At 44.8% G+C, this 15880-nt stretch overlaps 2 protein-coding genes across 2 annotated transcripts in view; both read left to right on the top strand.

Moving 5' to 3' along the window:
• Positions 1 to 13635, top strand: part of LOC149359956 (organic cation transporter protein-like) — a 34988-nt gene extending 21353 nt beyond the window's left edge. The window contains exons 8-10 of the mRNA XM_089572058.1: positions 7367 to 7545; positions 10404 to 10567; positions 12631 to 13635. Coding sequence (XP_089428184.1) covers positions 7367 to 7545; positions 10404 to 10567; positions 12631 to 12718 — 431 coding nt within the window. The 3' untranslated portion in view covers positions 12719 to 13635. The remainder of the gene's footprint in view (positions 1 to 7366; positions 7546 to 10403; positions 10568 to 12630) is intronic.
• Positions 13636 to 14546: 911 nt separating this feature from the next.
• Positions 14547 to 15880, top strand: part of LOC149359955 (beta-alanine transporter-like) — a 32576-nt gene continuing 31242 nt past the window's right edge. Inside the window, exon 1 of the mRNA XM_089572055.1 lies at positions 14547 to 14773. The gene's annotated coding sequence lies outside the window, so the exon portion shown is untranslated. The remainder of the gene's footprint in view (positions 14774 to 15880) is intronic.

The following is a 15880-nucleotide window of genomic DNA, read 5'->3' as shown; positions in this document are numbered from 1 at the left end:
GTGTCGTCGGTTTCTGTCACTCGAACGTCATGTCTGATTAGACCTTCTGAGTCACGGGGTTTATCTGCGGGGACAACACCTATGCATGAATTATCGGGGAGTTTGATAACTGCTTGTGCGTCGCAAGTCTTCCCTTTGACTCGGAACTCTTGCATTAAGTACCCACTTTTAGCCAGCTCTTGAATCGGAGTGCCAATAACGATGGCGCTTTGCTTACCCTTTATCGTGATCTTGAGTCCACGCGCCAAGTCCGGCCTTCCGACGGCTGCTACCGCAGCCTCCGTGATGAACCGCTGATTTCTTCGTTATTTCTCCAGGTTTAGTCCACACACGCACAATCACAACTATGTCGTCCTTCTCCAGAAACTTAAGTGGCGGTTTTCTCCGTTGCTGCGTCCGGCAAGGGCGTTGTCTTGGCCGACTTGCTCTTCTTGCGTCCCGGGGCCTAGCTCCACTCTGTCAGAATACGTTCTACTTCTTCCCAGTGCCAGACAGTGTCTTATTGATACAAATCTTCCACGTTGATGATCTGCATCACTTCCGGGTCATGGCCTCGGATGCCGTCCATCATGTTAGGCTAAACAGGGCGCCAAGTCCCCCGTAGTCGTCGTTAGGCTTAACTCTTACCCCGTATTAGAAAACAAAGTCCGTACAAAGTGCACGTTTGCACTCAAAGCGTAAAATTGTTTATCCATGGTGTCCCTCGGCCTCGCATTCACATAATCGCAGTTCTTTTTACTAGCCGCGGTATGATTCACACCATCGAATGGCTCATAAGCAGGAGCTGAAACACCGGGTGCCCGCTGCTACCATGGCCGCGTCCCCAGTCTATTCGTGCGGTCGTCGGATATTGCGCGCGACCCTCGATTTTGACAGTCCCTGCGCATCGTGCATTCCGTGGCTTCCCATCGACGGAACACTATACTGTCTTGGCATCGTCGTGGAAAGGAAAGATAAGAGCTTCCGATGACTGCAATGCCACATGTATCGAGGCAAAAACATAAGCAAAATAAGATAACAGACGAGGCAAAAGTAGTACTATATGACTGGCTGCTTGAGTCACTTGCATCAAGTTTCGGCAGATTACGCCTTTTGTCTGCTTCGGCTCCGGGTTTAGCGTGCGTGACTAGCAAAAGCAGCAAGAGTATATCTCGAAGGCCTTCTTTTCGCTTAGCTAATTTCTTGACGCTTGTCAGCTGCACCCCAACAGCGATCGACGACGTCATAGCGCAGTCTAGCAGTTGCCGTCGCTGCTGTACTGTCGCGTTTGCGAAGTTCCTGATAGCCCGCACGTTCAGGAAATGATGTAGCATGTATGAGAATAATCAACTCCTCTTTGGCAACGCCGTTCACTGCATACACTGGCCTCATTAATGCTAAAGATGCTAGTGTATTATCGCTTCCTGAGCGCGATCGCGACGTCTTTTCAGGACACATCGGGCTCAAACCTGCACCGCGCAGCTGTAGAAACCGCGCCGCTGACAGGTATAGACGGTTCCGCATCTGGGATCCTTTTTGGCGACTGTGACGCCTGTACAGGACGCGCTCTAAACAGCACCCCGTCACCGGCAAGTATGTATTTCTCCAAATGCACATCATCATCATCAGCCTGGCTACGTCCACTATACGACAAAGGCCTCTCCCATAACTCTCCAGTTAACACTGCCCTTTGCCAGGTGCAGCCACCGTATCCCCACAAACTTACTAATCCCATCCGCCCACCTAACTTTGTCCCGCTCCCTGCTACGCTTGCCTTCTCTTATAAGCCACTCCGTTACCCTTAATGAACACCGGTTATCTTGCCTTGTGGTTATGGCGCTCGGCTGCTGACCCGAAAGACGCGGGTTCGATCCCGGCCGCGGCGGCCGAATTTCGATGAAGGCGAAATTCTAGAGGCTCATGTGCTGTGCGATGTCAGTGCACGTTAAAGAACCCCAGGCGGTCGAAATTTCCGGAGCCCTTCACTACGGTGTCTCTCATAGCCTGAGTTGCTTTGGGACATTAAACCACAATAAACCAATAAACCAAACATTGCATACCTTGCACAAGCCCGTTTCTTTCTCTTAATTTCGACTAGGATGTAATTAACCCGTGTTTGTTGAATGACTAGGATGTCATTGCAGGGGATAAGTTTCTGCGAACATGAAGACACCAAACGATTGTTTACTTGCTTCTTAGTTCGGTAATAATGTTCGGATGGCTTAACCAGGGTGTAAGTTGACTGTACTCAATAACCGTAATAGTTAACTAAAAATAATGGCTGCCCGGAATGCGCGCAACAAACTATACATAGTTACTAAGTTTAGCGATATTTAACACGCAAAAAGCGAAAGTAATTTTAATTTCCGCGTGCCGCTTTAATTTCTCGACCATTGTAAGGTTCCTCCATACTTATCAAACTAGGAATGGCTAGTAGGACGGTGCTCTCACGTGTACATTCAGAACATTCAGAACATCTCAGGATCGCAGATGTACTCTTCGTCACGCTACCATGTGTTTTTTAGAATTTTGTACGCCAGGGCTCCAGAGGGCTTAAAGTAACGATTATTTGCAGGCGATTTCTACTGTTATCATCGCTGCGTCTATTGGCTGATCCCGGCGATAACGAAGGCTTAGAGGACAAAGAGAGATGAAATTAAAATAAAAAGTTTCTGGGGGGCACTTAGTTGACCTAAAGTGCGGTGAGGCGAAAGCCTTTAGCGTGGCGTTGCTGCTTGTGTCACTGACGTGTGGTTAAGATGGCAACTCAGTACACCATTGTTTGTGAATCTTAAATGATGGAGACACTCGAGGGCGTTTGGGAGGCATCCGTCCGATTCGACGCCTTTCTGCAAACACTCTCCAGCTTCCTAGACAAGGAGAACTACATATGCGTTGGCAGGGAGTAGCGTAGCCATTAGCACGCTCGGCTGCGGAACCGAAGGATGGTGGTTCGAATCCCATCGTGGACAAAGATGTTTTTTCTGGTCTGACTAGAAAAAGTGTGACACCTCTGCTGACAACCTTCGGCTGACAACCTTCTGTCAACAGCCTTATGTCGACAGCCTTATGTCCACAGCCTTATGTCGACAGCGTTATGTCGACAACGATGAGGCATTAAAGGCTCTCGCCTTAAAATATCTCCATATCCCGACCCATCACCAGCGGGCAGCACCTTCACCTCTCGGACAGGCATGCATCATTGTAGGAGTCATACTGACGTACCCACGAAAATATCGAAACCTCCTTGCGTGCTGAGCGAAAACATCTTCACTCGTAGAGTGACGCAGCAATTTTTTCAGCCCGTGCATCACACGACCCGCCAGCGTGAGTCGATGGTAGCACTGCCGTGGTGGTGGGATTCATCGGGCTGGCGTATGTCCTCTTGAGCGGCACACTGCCGATCACTGCCCCAGTCAAAAAGTTATATTACAATTTCCACAATCGCAAATGGAATCAGCTGGTTCTCTTTTTTTGAGGGGGGGGGGGGGGAGGGTAATTTCATCAGTTGTTTTTTACTTTGTTATGAATGCTAGCATGGACAGAGTAATAGAAGTAAAGATTTCGCAATAGTGCCGAACAAGAGACTGTTCCAGTGGCTGCATTATTTCCTGACGTCATCATTATTGCCCGGTCCGAAAACATGACGACAGTCACAGGAAAACAGAAAAGAAGCAAGCTGGCAACAACCACTAGCAAGGGGCGCAAGAGAAGCAGAGAAGGAACAGTGCTTTGAGGCAGCATCCACAACAAGCAAACCATGGAATAGCAAGGCAGCAGTGAGGGCACAAAATAATGTGTACGCCATCTTTCACGTCACTAATTCAACTGATGTGGTGTGAAATACGAACTCATTAGTTCAACAGGCCGTTGTTCGGTTAAACTGGGGCTTTTCAAGCCGAGCGAATGGCGAGGCAGTTTAGAGTGGTGCGACTGTTCGACTGCGAAATGCTGTCGAATTGTGTCTAGTTCCTTTTGGGATGGTAGCGGGAGGATTGCTTACGTAATTGTCGTCCGTGCCGAGTAGAAAACAGCAAAGTTTCTTTTTAACTTATTGGGGCTAGTTTGTGTCTGAGCGGATCATACACTGGCCTTAGCAGTCACTGAATGGAACACACAAAATCTGGCACTACACTTATTCAAACCCAGCAATTCTAGAAAAAAAAAGCATTTTTCAGTGGTAAATCATTTATGAACGCAATTTTTTCATATAAAGGAAGATTCCATTATAACAACCAATATATCCACAGATCACCTAAAGTCGCTCTAACTTTTTTTTCTATTAACATACCTGCTATCGTCAAAAACGTTCCACACTGGTTTTCTATGGCAGTCTTAATTGTTCGATGTGATCGCTGGAGACCTTTTAAAAGAAAAATTTTGCTATCTATGAGAAGAATGGACCCTTACCTTCAATATTTCTATAGCCGTATCATACAATTTTCCAGTTTCCAAAATTTTTTTCCTGGAAAGTTGGCCATGCGTCTACTTAGTGACAAGTAATAAGCATGCTTTAACGTATTGCCAACCGTTAGATTTAGAAACGAAATATTCACTTAAGAAAACGAAAATTTCCTTGCTGCACAAATTCTTTCAGCTAACCAGCGATAGGTTCGCATAAAAAAAAGACGCCCGTAAAAATCAGAAAAGAAATGTAATTCCGCTCTTAACGTTGTCGGTTAGCTATTCCCGATCTGTTACTGTTGAAGAGTGAAATAACTAGAACAATAAGAGTGGGCTGGAGCGCATTGGCAGATTCTCTCAGATAATGACTGGCAGTTTACCAATATTCCTCAAGAGGAAAGTATACAACAGCTGTTTTACCGGCACTCTCTTATGTGGCAGAAACGTGGAGGTAAACGAAGAGAGTTCAACTTAAATTGAGGACAACGCAGCGAGCTATGGGAATAAAGATAATAAGTGTAGCATTAAGAGACACGTAGAAGGCACAGTGGGTAAGGGGTCAAACGCGAGTTAATGCCGTCCTATGCTGTTGATGATGATTGTCGCAAAAGCATTTAAAGTACATCTGTGTTCATAGACCTGTTTTCGTACATGGCCGTGCTCTTTCATAACCGATGAGCTGTCCACCACAGTTGTAACTGCGCCCTTTATGAGAGAGAAAAACAAAGTGCACCGAGTTGTGTTGAAACTGAACATTTCAACAGCTCGACTATCCTAAAACTGGCGAAGTGTTTTTTATTGCTAAAGGAAATGAGACTATAAACACTGCGTCGCCCATCAATGCCCTGCTGCAGCGTATGCTGTAACGCCGTACGTTGCCGCTGCAATCACCCGGACACTTCATTGGAAAAGCACGTCTATCACCCCTCTGGTGTACTGGCGTCATGAATGCTTTTTTCGCACACACGGATTAACGCTTTACGGACGTGAACTCTGCAGCAGGTGGTTCAGCCAGCTATAGTTTTTTTTTTTTTTTTGAAGTACTGCTGTAGTTAATATATCTCAATACGTAGAAGCTTCGACATAAAACTTGTTGAAAATAATCCCAGTCCAACGCACCTTCATCCAAAGAGCGTTCGCAGTCGTATTTTTGTACATCTGTTGACCTGAGCTCTCGAATCATAGTAGAATCCCATTTCAGCATCTTTTATAGCGAAGCAAACAAGCAGCCGTGATCACTGCTCCCTTCCTCACGAATCCATGGCTTATAGCCAAGGCAACCTTGTACGTACTGACAGCGACCGCGCCTAGTACAGCTTCTGCAATATATGGTACGTAAGATCGCAAAAGGCCCCTTAAAATAATTAAACAACGATGTTCAACGCTGATTACAGTACGCAGCCTTTGAAACAATTTGAATATTCAAGACTTATCTTTTAGACATAATCGCGTTGCTTCTGAGTTGAAACTCCGTCTACGTATTGTAGAATATTGAATATAAAGAACTTAATTTGTTCAGGACATGTGATGACTGGCTCGTAAATTCGTTTACACCTTTGGTTATGCCTGATTTCTCTTATGCTGCATAGAGGCATTATGACGGCTCTGAAAGTAATTTAATAAAAACTACCAACGTGCAGGACCCGCGCTCAAATTTCCTCGAGTCTGTGTGCGAACATTAAAATGCCTACTGGGACGGTAAATGTTAGCGCCCTTTTCGGAAAGGGCACTTGTAAAGGCAACGCTTTCCGTCGAGTCAGTAGGGTAGGGAGCTGAGCCAGTCGGTACATAGTTCTAAGAAAAAAAAAAAACAACGGAAGGACGCAGACACAGAGAGGGACACAGGACGACGTTGGACTTCCCTATCTGTGTGTGCGTCCATCCGCTGTTTTTTTTTTTTAGAACTTTTCGTCGACTCTAATGCTGTCTGAAGTAAGACTTACCGAAAAAAGTATTGTTTCGACACACGAAATGGGATGCTCGAGAAGTAAAATTGGAGTAGGGTACCGAAAGCTCACTGCGAATACAGCAAACTTCAGGAGCCAGTATTGGCAACCGAGAACAACCGAGGAGCTAGCATAACGGAAATGAAAGCTAACCTCAGCCTTCAGTCATTAGCTTCGCGACGAAACATTTGTCGGTTAACCCTATTTCGCAAGTTATATTATCACTCCAGCCTACACAATAATTTATTTCATAGACGTTACTACTTATCGCGCCGCATTGATCATCCCCACAAAGTTGCCATCCCATTATGTAAAACAGTTTCTTTCTTAGGCTCATTTGCCAACGTACTTCTAAGAAATGGAACGATCTTCCTGATGAAATTGTACCTATTACTGACGTAAATAACTTTCGCAAAGCTTTGGCTGGTGTTGTGTAAACTCTGACGATTTTGTTCTGCGCTAATGTATTTTGTCTAGCTAACATTGTATACAAACGATTAATCTTTGATGTACCCGTTTCTTTTTGCTCCATTGGTTTGTTCTATATTTTCTGCCCACTCCCCTCTGCAATGCCTGCAAGGCCCTGAGGGTAAAATAAAATAAATAAATAAATAAATAAATAAATAAAGGTATTGATCTTTTATAAAGGTAACCGACAGAGAACACCTATTTTCCCTTTTACGGCGAAACCAGTGTTACTGTACCCTCCCTCCCAGATTCTGGTGTCTGCTGAAATTAAGCCTCCACCCACCGCACACACCACCCACAAGCACCAGCTGTCCACGTCCCCACTGCACTCCTAGCGGGAAGGGGGTGGGGGACATTCACACACCCACTGCCGCCCTCGATCCACGACCTCGTGGGGTGGGGCAAACGCAGAAGAAACAAACGTTGAGTTGGAGCTCGTGCACCTTTCAACATTATTGTAATAGTATTATTGTAATAGCGATATTATTATGATAGCAGTACTATTGCAATAGCATTATAATAGCATCTTCATGATACGATGGCCTCGACTAATATACCTTCGCTTGCAGCCGGCCTGGTGCACCTGATCTCCTCGATCGTGGCCAAGTTCTCCACCACGGCTGCTTACATGATGATGTACCAACAGTCGGCCGAGCTGTTTCCTACGCCGCTGCGCTCTTTCTCGGTGGGCGTCCTCACCGCGCTGGCCGCCATCTTCACCGCATCCGTGCCTTATGTTGTCTACCTGGTACGTCTGTAACTTCTGCAGCCAACAATACCAAATATTCGGGACACCACTCAGCCAGTGTCGCTAAGCCTAGTAGCATATCACATTCTGTTCTGCAGTCACTCTTTCATTATTTTTCTTTCTTACGCCACGGATGACGTCAATACGCTATTTTTTTAATAATCAATACCATGCACCACATGGCGGCAGCCAAGGGAACTAGAGGCGTTTGTCCTGAATTCTTGGTAATGGAATCCTGAATGCATGATTATCTCGGCTGCGAGGAATTTCTTCCCACAAAGAAACCATGCGGCTGCATTTCGTAAAGATTAATTTTCCGTAAAGACGCATTTCGTAAAGATTCATCCCCTTCAGCTCTAGTAACCACCCCCACTGACGTCATTGCTTGACAAATGGCGACAATGTTTTCCTGCTTCTTGTATCAGGATCAGGGATCACAGTGGAAAGGCGGCAAAGGAACCGAATGGGAAAGGATTACAAAATACTGCTTCTGTCTGTGCAGTGTAACAGTTCTTTTCTATCAATTCTACTCTTCTGTTACCGTTTGCCACGCTGACTGAAGAACAGGTATGAAAAATGAAAAGGATCATTACATTAAATTTGCCCTATTCGGAACTAGTGCCTGCGTAACGTGTGCCTTCTTTCTTTGCCCTGGTCGTATCACAGTAACTATGTAACTTCCAGAGAAAAAACTTCACAGAGACTCTGAGGAAAACTTAATATTTACCTGTATCTATAGATTACCCCATTATAACGGTAAGCATGCTATGTAAGCTGAAAATGGAACTTTTTTTTTTAAGCTGGGAAATTCCAAAAAAGGAGTACAAACTGCGGCGCATCGAAACAGTTTATCTGGCACAGATCACAGAGGCTAGGCTGACATGTCATTGTCTGTGATCACGGGGTCTGTTTTGTTGAAGCTGCCACAAGGTTGAATCGAGTAGCGGCAAATTTCTTCGTTTTAGTGCAATTTTATCAGTGTAAAGGCGTATTTCGCTGCAGTACAAACATCCACGTACCAAGAAAGAGGCGTAGAATCTATTAAGGCTAAGAAATAAATTTAGAAGGAAATGTCAATGTTGTTTTAACCTGGAAATTATGAAATTTCTAGATTTAAGGGAATTTGGACATATTGTCCGACACCGCATCTTTTTCCGAAAGCATAGTCCCGATTCGCGCGCAGCGTCTAGAGTCGGCTACAACTTAAGTCGGCAATGAAGCCCCGCTCACATTCCGGACCGCCGCAAAGAAGTCCTCCACGACAAAAAGTAGCCCGTCGCTAAAAATTTTGCTCTCATTGAAACAGGAAGCTAACCACTGCACGGAATTATAAGCTCAAACATTTTGCTGCCTCTGGCCTATTTAAAACAGTCAAACATTAAAAAGTTCATTGCGTTTACTGTTGTGGTTGGTCAGCGGTGTAACATAGGATGCTTCGGGCCATGGTCCACTGTTACCAACTGCTGTTTTTTTTTTGTTGCAAGTTGTATCCTACTACAGTATCTCGGAATTCAAAAAACGCAAGGCTGGAATAGCACCTTGTGGGTATTAATTATATCGGTACGGTAGTGCTAACCACAACATTCATTCGTCAACATCGTCTTTCATTTTGCCTTATCTTTCTTGAAGATTCGCATATTACTTGCTGATTATTTGTAGTATCTACTCTCTGCATGCTAGTTTCTAACATTTAAAAAATGTAAGGCCTTCCAAAGTACCATGGGAGCCGGGATATCGACGGCCGGAGAATATGCTGAGGAAAGCAGGGAACAAGATAACGCTAGGGCAATAGCATTCGTGGACAACCATTCTATCATGATTCTGTCCAAAGAACGCAGTTATGAATGCCCGGAATATGGTTTCACACGGAAGCATACATGACGCGTCGTCCATAATCTGCTGGTGGCGGCTGTAATGGTGACAAGTATCGTAAATACATATAGCCGCTATATATGAGATTGACACGGATTTTGTTTTGTTTCCTTATTATCCTTTTCCAATATGAAAGTGCATGCGAATCAAAAGTGCAGTCTTTGACCAAGTCGGTATGTGATCACGACTCATGTAATCCGCTTTGGTCCAAACCATAAAGAAGATTCGGACTTGATCATGACTGCATTTTATTTACAATATCATTATGCATTGCCTCAGCAGACCAATTTTTTCGAACCACTGGCTCTTAAGGTTTATATTTTTTGTCTCAATATCTTGCAATTCTATATGTTTTCGTACCTGGTTCAACAATTTTTTTCTATTTGATGTCATTTTTTCATATAAATCTGTGAGCTTCTTACATCTGCCACAATGCTCCATTCTTTCAGCAGACCATCGGTTCAAGTGTGTTGAAGGTTATGTGTTGTCACTGGACCCCTCTGCCCCTCCTCACTCAGTCTCTCAATCGATGATGCTTTATTATGATTGGAACGGCTAGCTTCACGCGAAAATACATTTTTGTCCGCCCTCTCCTCTTCCCTGTTAAATAAACACTGCCCATGCACATAAGCTCCTTAAACAACTGTAACTCTAAACAGTAAGGGTTCGAACTTCATATAACATAACCTTTCAACCGCGCGCAGGTATAGGGGCACATTTGAAATTCTCTTTCAGCCATTCATCCTTCATCCAAAACGGGATGCTCGCACAAATATAAAACTTCCAAATAACTGCTGCATTAGAGGTGGACGGCAGCGCGATCTCACACATAACCATACACATAAGCAAAACACAACACACTAACTTATTTAAACTTTGCAATGCATCTCAGAACGGTAACACAAATCGCGCTTTCTAGTAGTAAACTACGAGAAAGGTGCACACCAGCATTCGATGACAATAACTGATCACGGCTGCCTATCCAGGGTAGGTACGGTGCCTGGATTCCGTTCCTCTTCCTGGCGGTTCTGACGACGACTGCGGGGATCGCGGCAGCCTGGCTACCCGAGACCAAGGGCTACCCGCTTTGCCAGACAGTCGAGGAGGCCGAGAAGTTCGGCGACGACCAAAAGTTCTTCTCGTTCAACAGGTGAGAGGCGAGACGCGCACATGGTGTGTCGCCAGACGAAGTTATTATTACGGTATCTGTATGTCTCCTTTCTTTCTTTCTTTTTTTCTTTCTTTCTTTCTTTCTTTCTTTCTTTCTTTCTTTCTTTCTTTCTTCCTTTCTTTCTTTCTTTCTTTCTTTCCTTTTTTCTTCCTTTCTTTCTTTATTTATTTCTTTTCTGTCTTTCTATCTATATTTCTTTCTTTCTGTCTTTCTTTCTTGCTGTCCTTCTTTTCCTTTCTGTCTTTCTTGCTGTCCTTTTTCTTTCTTTTTCCTTTCTCCCGTTCTTTCTTTTTTTCCTTTCTTTCATGTTGCCTTTCCTGCCATATTCTCTCTCTCTTTCATAGTACAACAGCGCGGAAAACAACGACGAGCGAAGAACTAGACAGCACGAGCGCTGACTTTATAATAAACTGTATTGCACACTTGCATACATTTATACCCTTTCTGCCAAGACGAAGTCAAGAAAAGAACCGAACTTATCAACACTGATCATCACCTATATTTCTGCAAAGGCACCGCCCGAAAATTCAAATTTACGGTTGTCATGTGATCATGGCGATTTGCTACGCACATAGCGATCAAACGGTAAGGGAGGTAGTCGAGGCTTCCCATATTGGTAAAGATGGTTCTTCGTGCGTGAGAAAACCGTCAGTATATTACTTGACAACCGCGAATTTGAATTTTTGGACGGTGCCTTTGCAGAAATGTAGGTTATGATCAACGTTGAAAATTTCCGTTCTTTTCTTTGCTTCGTCTCGGCGGAACGGGTATAAATGTATGCAAGTGTGTAGCAAAGTTTTGTTGGAAGTCAGCACTAATGCTGCCTAGTTCTTCGTTCGTCCTCGTTTTCCGCACTGTTATACTATGAATCGTACCCAACTTCTCAGCTTTCTGTTCTCTCTCTTTATTTTCTTCTTAGTTACTTTTGTGCATTATCACTTTAACTCCAGTTAGTTTCCTCGCCAACACATCTCGCGACTGTTTGCAGTTATCGTTGGATTCATTATTCTTGGAAGTTTCTAATTGGAGCATTCGTCTTTTTCGAAAGACTAGCGACTTCGCACCTTCACTTCAGTAACCTTTACTAATCCTGCCCGCAAGAATTCTTTCCTGTCGTAAGACCAATCACTGGAGTGAAAATCAATGACAGGGGTTCTTAAAAGGGTGCAGAGCTTTTAAAGCCATCCCAGAAGGCAAACGGCGTTGTTCCAATTAGGAGACAACGTCGAACGAAACTGCGCGAAGCGTTAGGTGGCAGAAATGTTACCCAAAAAGTTTGAATTATTGTCATGAAGGTATTGCTATTCTTTCCTATTTAGTGTTATGTCACGAGGTCTTTCAGAACGGTTTAGTTTGAGCTGAAATTTTGAGATAGCGGCTTAGACGATGCTAACATCTTCGATGGGATACCGCAGCAGTAAAACGCGTGACACAGTGAATCAAGTCCTTATTTTCTGTATTATTTCTTGAAATTCTTTCTACCAAACTGCTTTCAAGCCTTAAGCCCTGGTACAAGAAGGTACGTGCACAGGACTGAAGTGCACGGCATTTAAGGGAACTGCCACTGGTGCTTTAAAAGGCAGTCGGTTCAACGTTTTATGAAGGGTACTCTGCGCAAACACGCACTCTCTGTTGGGGAACAGGGATTTGAATAATGGGATATTTCAACAGCAACAAGGCAAGAGGAAAGGGAATGTTCCAGATTAGCATATGGTTTCGAGAAATCTGGATACTCAGGAATAGGACGAATATGGTGAAGGAAAGAAGAGGAGGAGGAGGAAAAGCAGGGAGGTTAACGGGAAGATTAAACCGGTTTGCTAGCCTGCACGGGAGGCAAAGGATGATGGGATATAAAGCGGGAAAAGTTGAGGCCGAGGGAATAACTTGGGTGCGCCGAAGAACGCATTGCTGGGTGGCGGGAAGAGAGTCGTCACGAACAGGAATTGCATTAGCAGATTTTCTATTGCTGCCTCTCTCAGGTAAGACTAAGGTTAATAATTGTGTAGTGTAACAATACTCCTGCTTATCTGTTCTGTCAACAGGATAGAAGATTCCTGCAAGTTCAGACACGACAAAGAAAACGGCGACAAGAAATCTGTCGAAATGCAGCCCCTGCACACTGAAGCATGATTGCCCTTGAGAAGCGTTATACTCTTGTGCATCTTCGGCGAGAACCACAGCTCGGACGATGCAAGCAACAGGAGGACATTGGAGCCCGTCTAGATGGCGAAAGGAAATGATCGCTCAGATCGGTTGCTTCGTATTTTGCCTGTCTAGATAAGAAGTTCACAATACCGTTCCACGAGCGTAACAGAAGATTCACATAAACTGTTATCCATCATCCGGGACCCCGATGAAATGTCAAGTCGTCATCAGGCCAACCGCTATACAGCGCCAAGGAGGTGTTTGGTTTCGTGGTGAAGTATGAACCCTTTCTGAGCATGCCAATGGGTGAATATGTGCGAGGACTAAACACACTTTCGACTTTTTTTTGATCGTGTTCATAAAACACTTCATGTCTGTGGCTACGCAAGTTGCCTTCGACCTCACTGGCCAACTTATAGAAGCAACCAAAGACACCCGATCGAATTTTTGACTTAAGTTCCAAAAGAAAGCATTTATTCCCGGCAATTGCACACAGTGATAACAGTGTGAAAAATGGCTCATCCTATTTTCCGCCATGCCTTTTTGGAACCAAGTCGAATTTGTCCTTGGTATCATCGAGCAAGACTTTGCTCTACACTGCTGCAATCCACAGGAGTCACCATTGTGACGCATCTTGCAGTGAGAGAGTACTCTACATAAGAGTGGCGAGTTGGGCCTGTTGCTTTACGATCATGTTGATAACAGCGCGAAGAAGAGATGACAGAAAAAAAAACAGACCACAAGCCTGCCTAACCTGTCCACATTCATCAAATGGAAGACCTTTAAAGTTGGCACACAAATAAAATGGAAAACATGCACGCCAGTATTCCGAAACCATCGTCTATTGCAGTGAATAGTGCGTTGCAAGGGTGCTTTGCTTTCAATATTTCGCACGTTATATTGACCGCGTCCCGTTTGTTTGCAAAAGTGATTTATGAAATAGTTCACAATCATGATCACAAGTGATCCTCGTTCCCAGCCACAACAAATATTTCTGCTCTAAAACAATTACCTTTTCCTAAAAACTTCCTCCTTGTTTGGTACATTCTTAAATGGCACATTTCTACACTGTTGCGCCGCTGTTAGACAGTGGTGTGTTACAGCGGGACGGATTACAGCAGCCGCCAAACGGCCGAACTTTTTTTTCAGCCTGACTTACAGTCACGAATCAGTTGTTATATGAGGCACTGGCTGCATTTAAATTGCGACAAATTAAGAACGATAGCTGCTGAAAAACACTGTTTTCTCGCCAGCTCATATGGCTTATGGGCTTCTTTCATAGAGGGTAAAGGGCTGCGGTTTCTTTCATTGGGGAAGAAGAGGGGGGTAAAAGGTTGCGCAACAGATAGGATATACAGACAAGTACTAGGCTTCGATCAACGTTACTCAACCACAGCGACGTTGAACGTTTCGTCAGCTCATCCGGTAACAATTACAGAGTGGAGTGCATGTTCTTAGTGTTTGCCCTGTAATCCCCTCCCACCCCGTAATCACTTTCATGGTGGGAATGTTGAAGACAAACTGAATTGTTGGTAGACAGCCGGTAGCTCATAACGAAAGCTATTCGCACCATTAATTTGCCCCCCCCCCCCCTCTTTCACTGCCTGCTTTTATTGACTCCTGCATTCTTCCCTCCGAAACCGAACCCTCACGAGTCGGTAGAGTGCACCGAAAGAGAAGGGCGAGGATAGAGAGGTAGAGAGAGAGGGCGCGAGGGGCGCAGGTTATTGAACGTTGACCGGCGTCTTCAATAGAGCAGTGGTGTTAGTCCGTCGTGGCGTCTTGTCCGTTCATAATCAGGAAACCTCAATCAGACGGCCGCCGAGCACCCATCCGTCTGCGTAGCAACACAAGCGCGAGACGGTATCTCTTCTTCGGCGATAGGCGTGCTGCAACTCTCACTGCTTGCGCGGCTGTGGCTGCTGCCGCTTGCGACTGCTGTTCGAAGGCAACCCGGACCATTCGTGTGTGATTGTATAGAGCTGCGCTGCTGGCTTTCTCCACCTCCTTCGACGTGACAGCACAGAGCGGCTTGACCAGGTAAGAATGCGGCTCGCGTACGTGTGATTCAGCTGACTGAGTGACATGATTAACTGGAAGGTATTGTGATTACCCGCTCCATTGTTTAGATATTTAAAGCGCTTATCGGAACACGTTTTTGAACTATTCAGTGTACAAAAAGGGAGAAGTTCATTGAAACTACTTATGGTGAAGAGTGAGGTTATGCTGTCTAGAATACGGACATGCCCACATTGACAGGTGCCTAAGAACGAGAGTTTCGCTGACCTCTGACATTTTCCATTCCAATAGCACGTCAGAATGGTGACTTATTCAGCGACCACGTGTTACTTTGATGCACGTGGATTTCGTGCATCTCATTAACCTCGCCTTTCCTTGTTTCGAGTTATTCATAGAGGCAATAAGCTCTTTTTTGTGTGTGCGTCTGTTTTGTCTTTGTATGCGCTTTTTTTTTCTTTAAAAGGCAATTCCAAGTAACGAAGCTCAATTAAGACACTCAAAAGCCACCGGAATGTCTGTCATTATGATTAAACACCTTGGCGAACGCCTGCGCGAGGTTTGTTATGCTTGTTATCTTTCACCGTTCTGTATGGCAGAAAGAAAAAAGTGTAATGAGAATACTGACATTAGATGTTATTCGAGAGCACATTCAGAATAGGCATTCCGTGTCTCGGCCATGTTTGCTATAAGTCGCCGAAATGGCAGCAGCGACTGCACGTGGCAACCAAAACATGCCGCATGCGGCAGCAACGATTGGTGCAAGCGGAGACGCGGACTTTTAAGCATTCTTTTTCTCTCCTACATCCACGCTTCTATTTGTTCTTGTTTTCTTTTTTTACGGACGAGATAAAGTTAGCGAATAGCTGGGAGCCCGTGACAAAGCGGTTACGCATCCACACACAAAAGAAAAAGCTGGAAATTGCGCTGAGACAAGGTGAAAGCAACCGGCAACGTTACTCAAGTGAAACACGAGCCTAAAACAACCCAGCGCCATTTTACCTTCCCTTTCGCCCTGCACTGCCCTCCGTAAATATACTTGCGTCCTAAACTCGTAGACTAACTCTGTACCTTGTCACTTTTACAGCTACCGCACACTCAACCCTTCTGGCGCGACTTCCACTGTAAGGT

The sequence above is a fragment of the Amblyomma mixtum genome, chromosome 2 (genome assembly GCF_055824585.1).
Source record: "Amblyomma mixtum isolate Tamu chromosome 2, ASM5582458v1, whole genome shotgun sequence".
Classification (NCBI taxonomy): Eukaryota; Metazoa; Arthropoda; class Arachnida; order Ixodida; family Ixodidae; genus Amblyomma; species Amblyomma mixtum.
The sequence above is the reverse complement of the archived record's forward strand: the minus strand, read 5'-3'. Positions and strand labels throughout refer to the sequence as shown.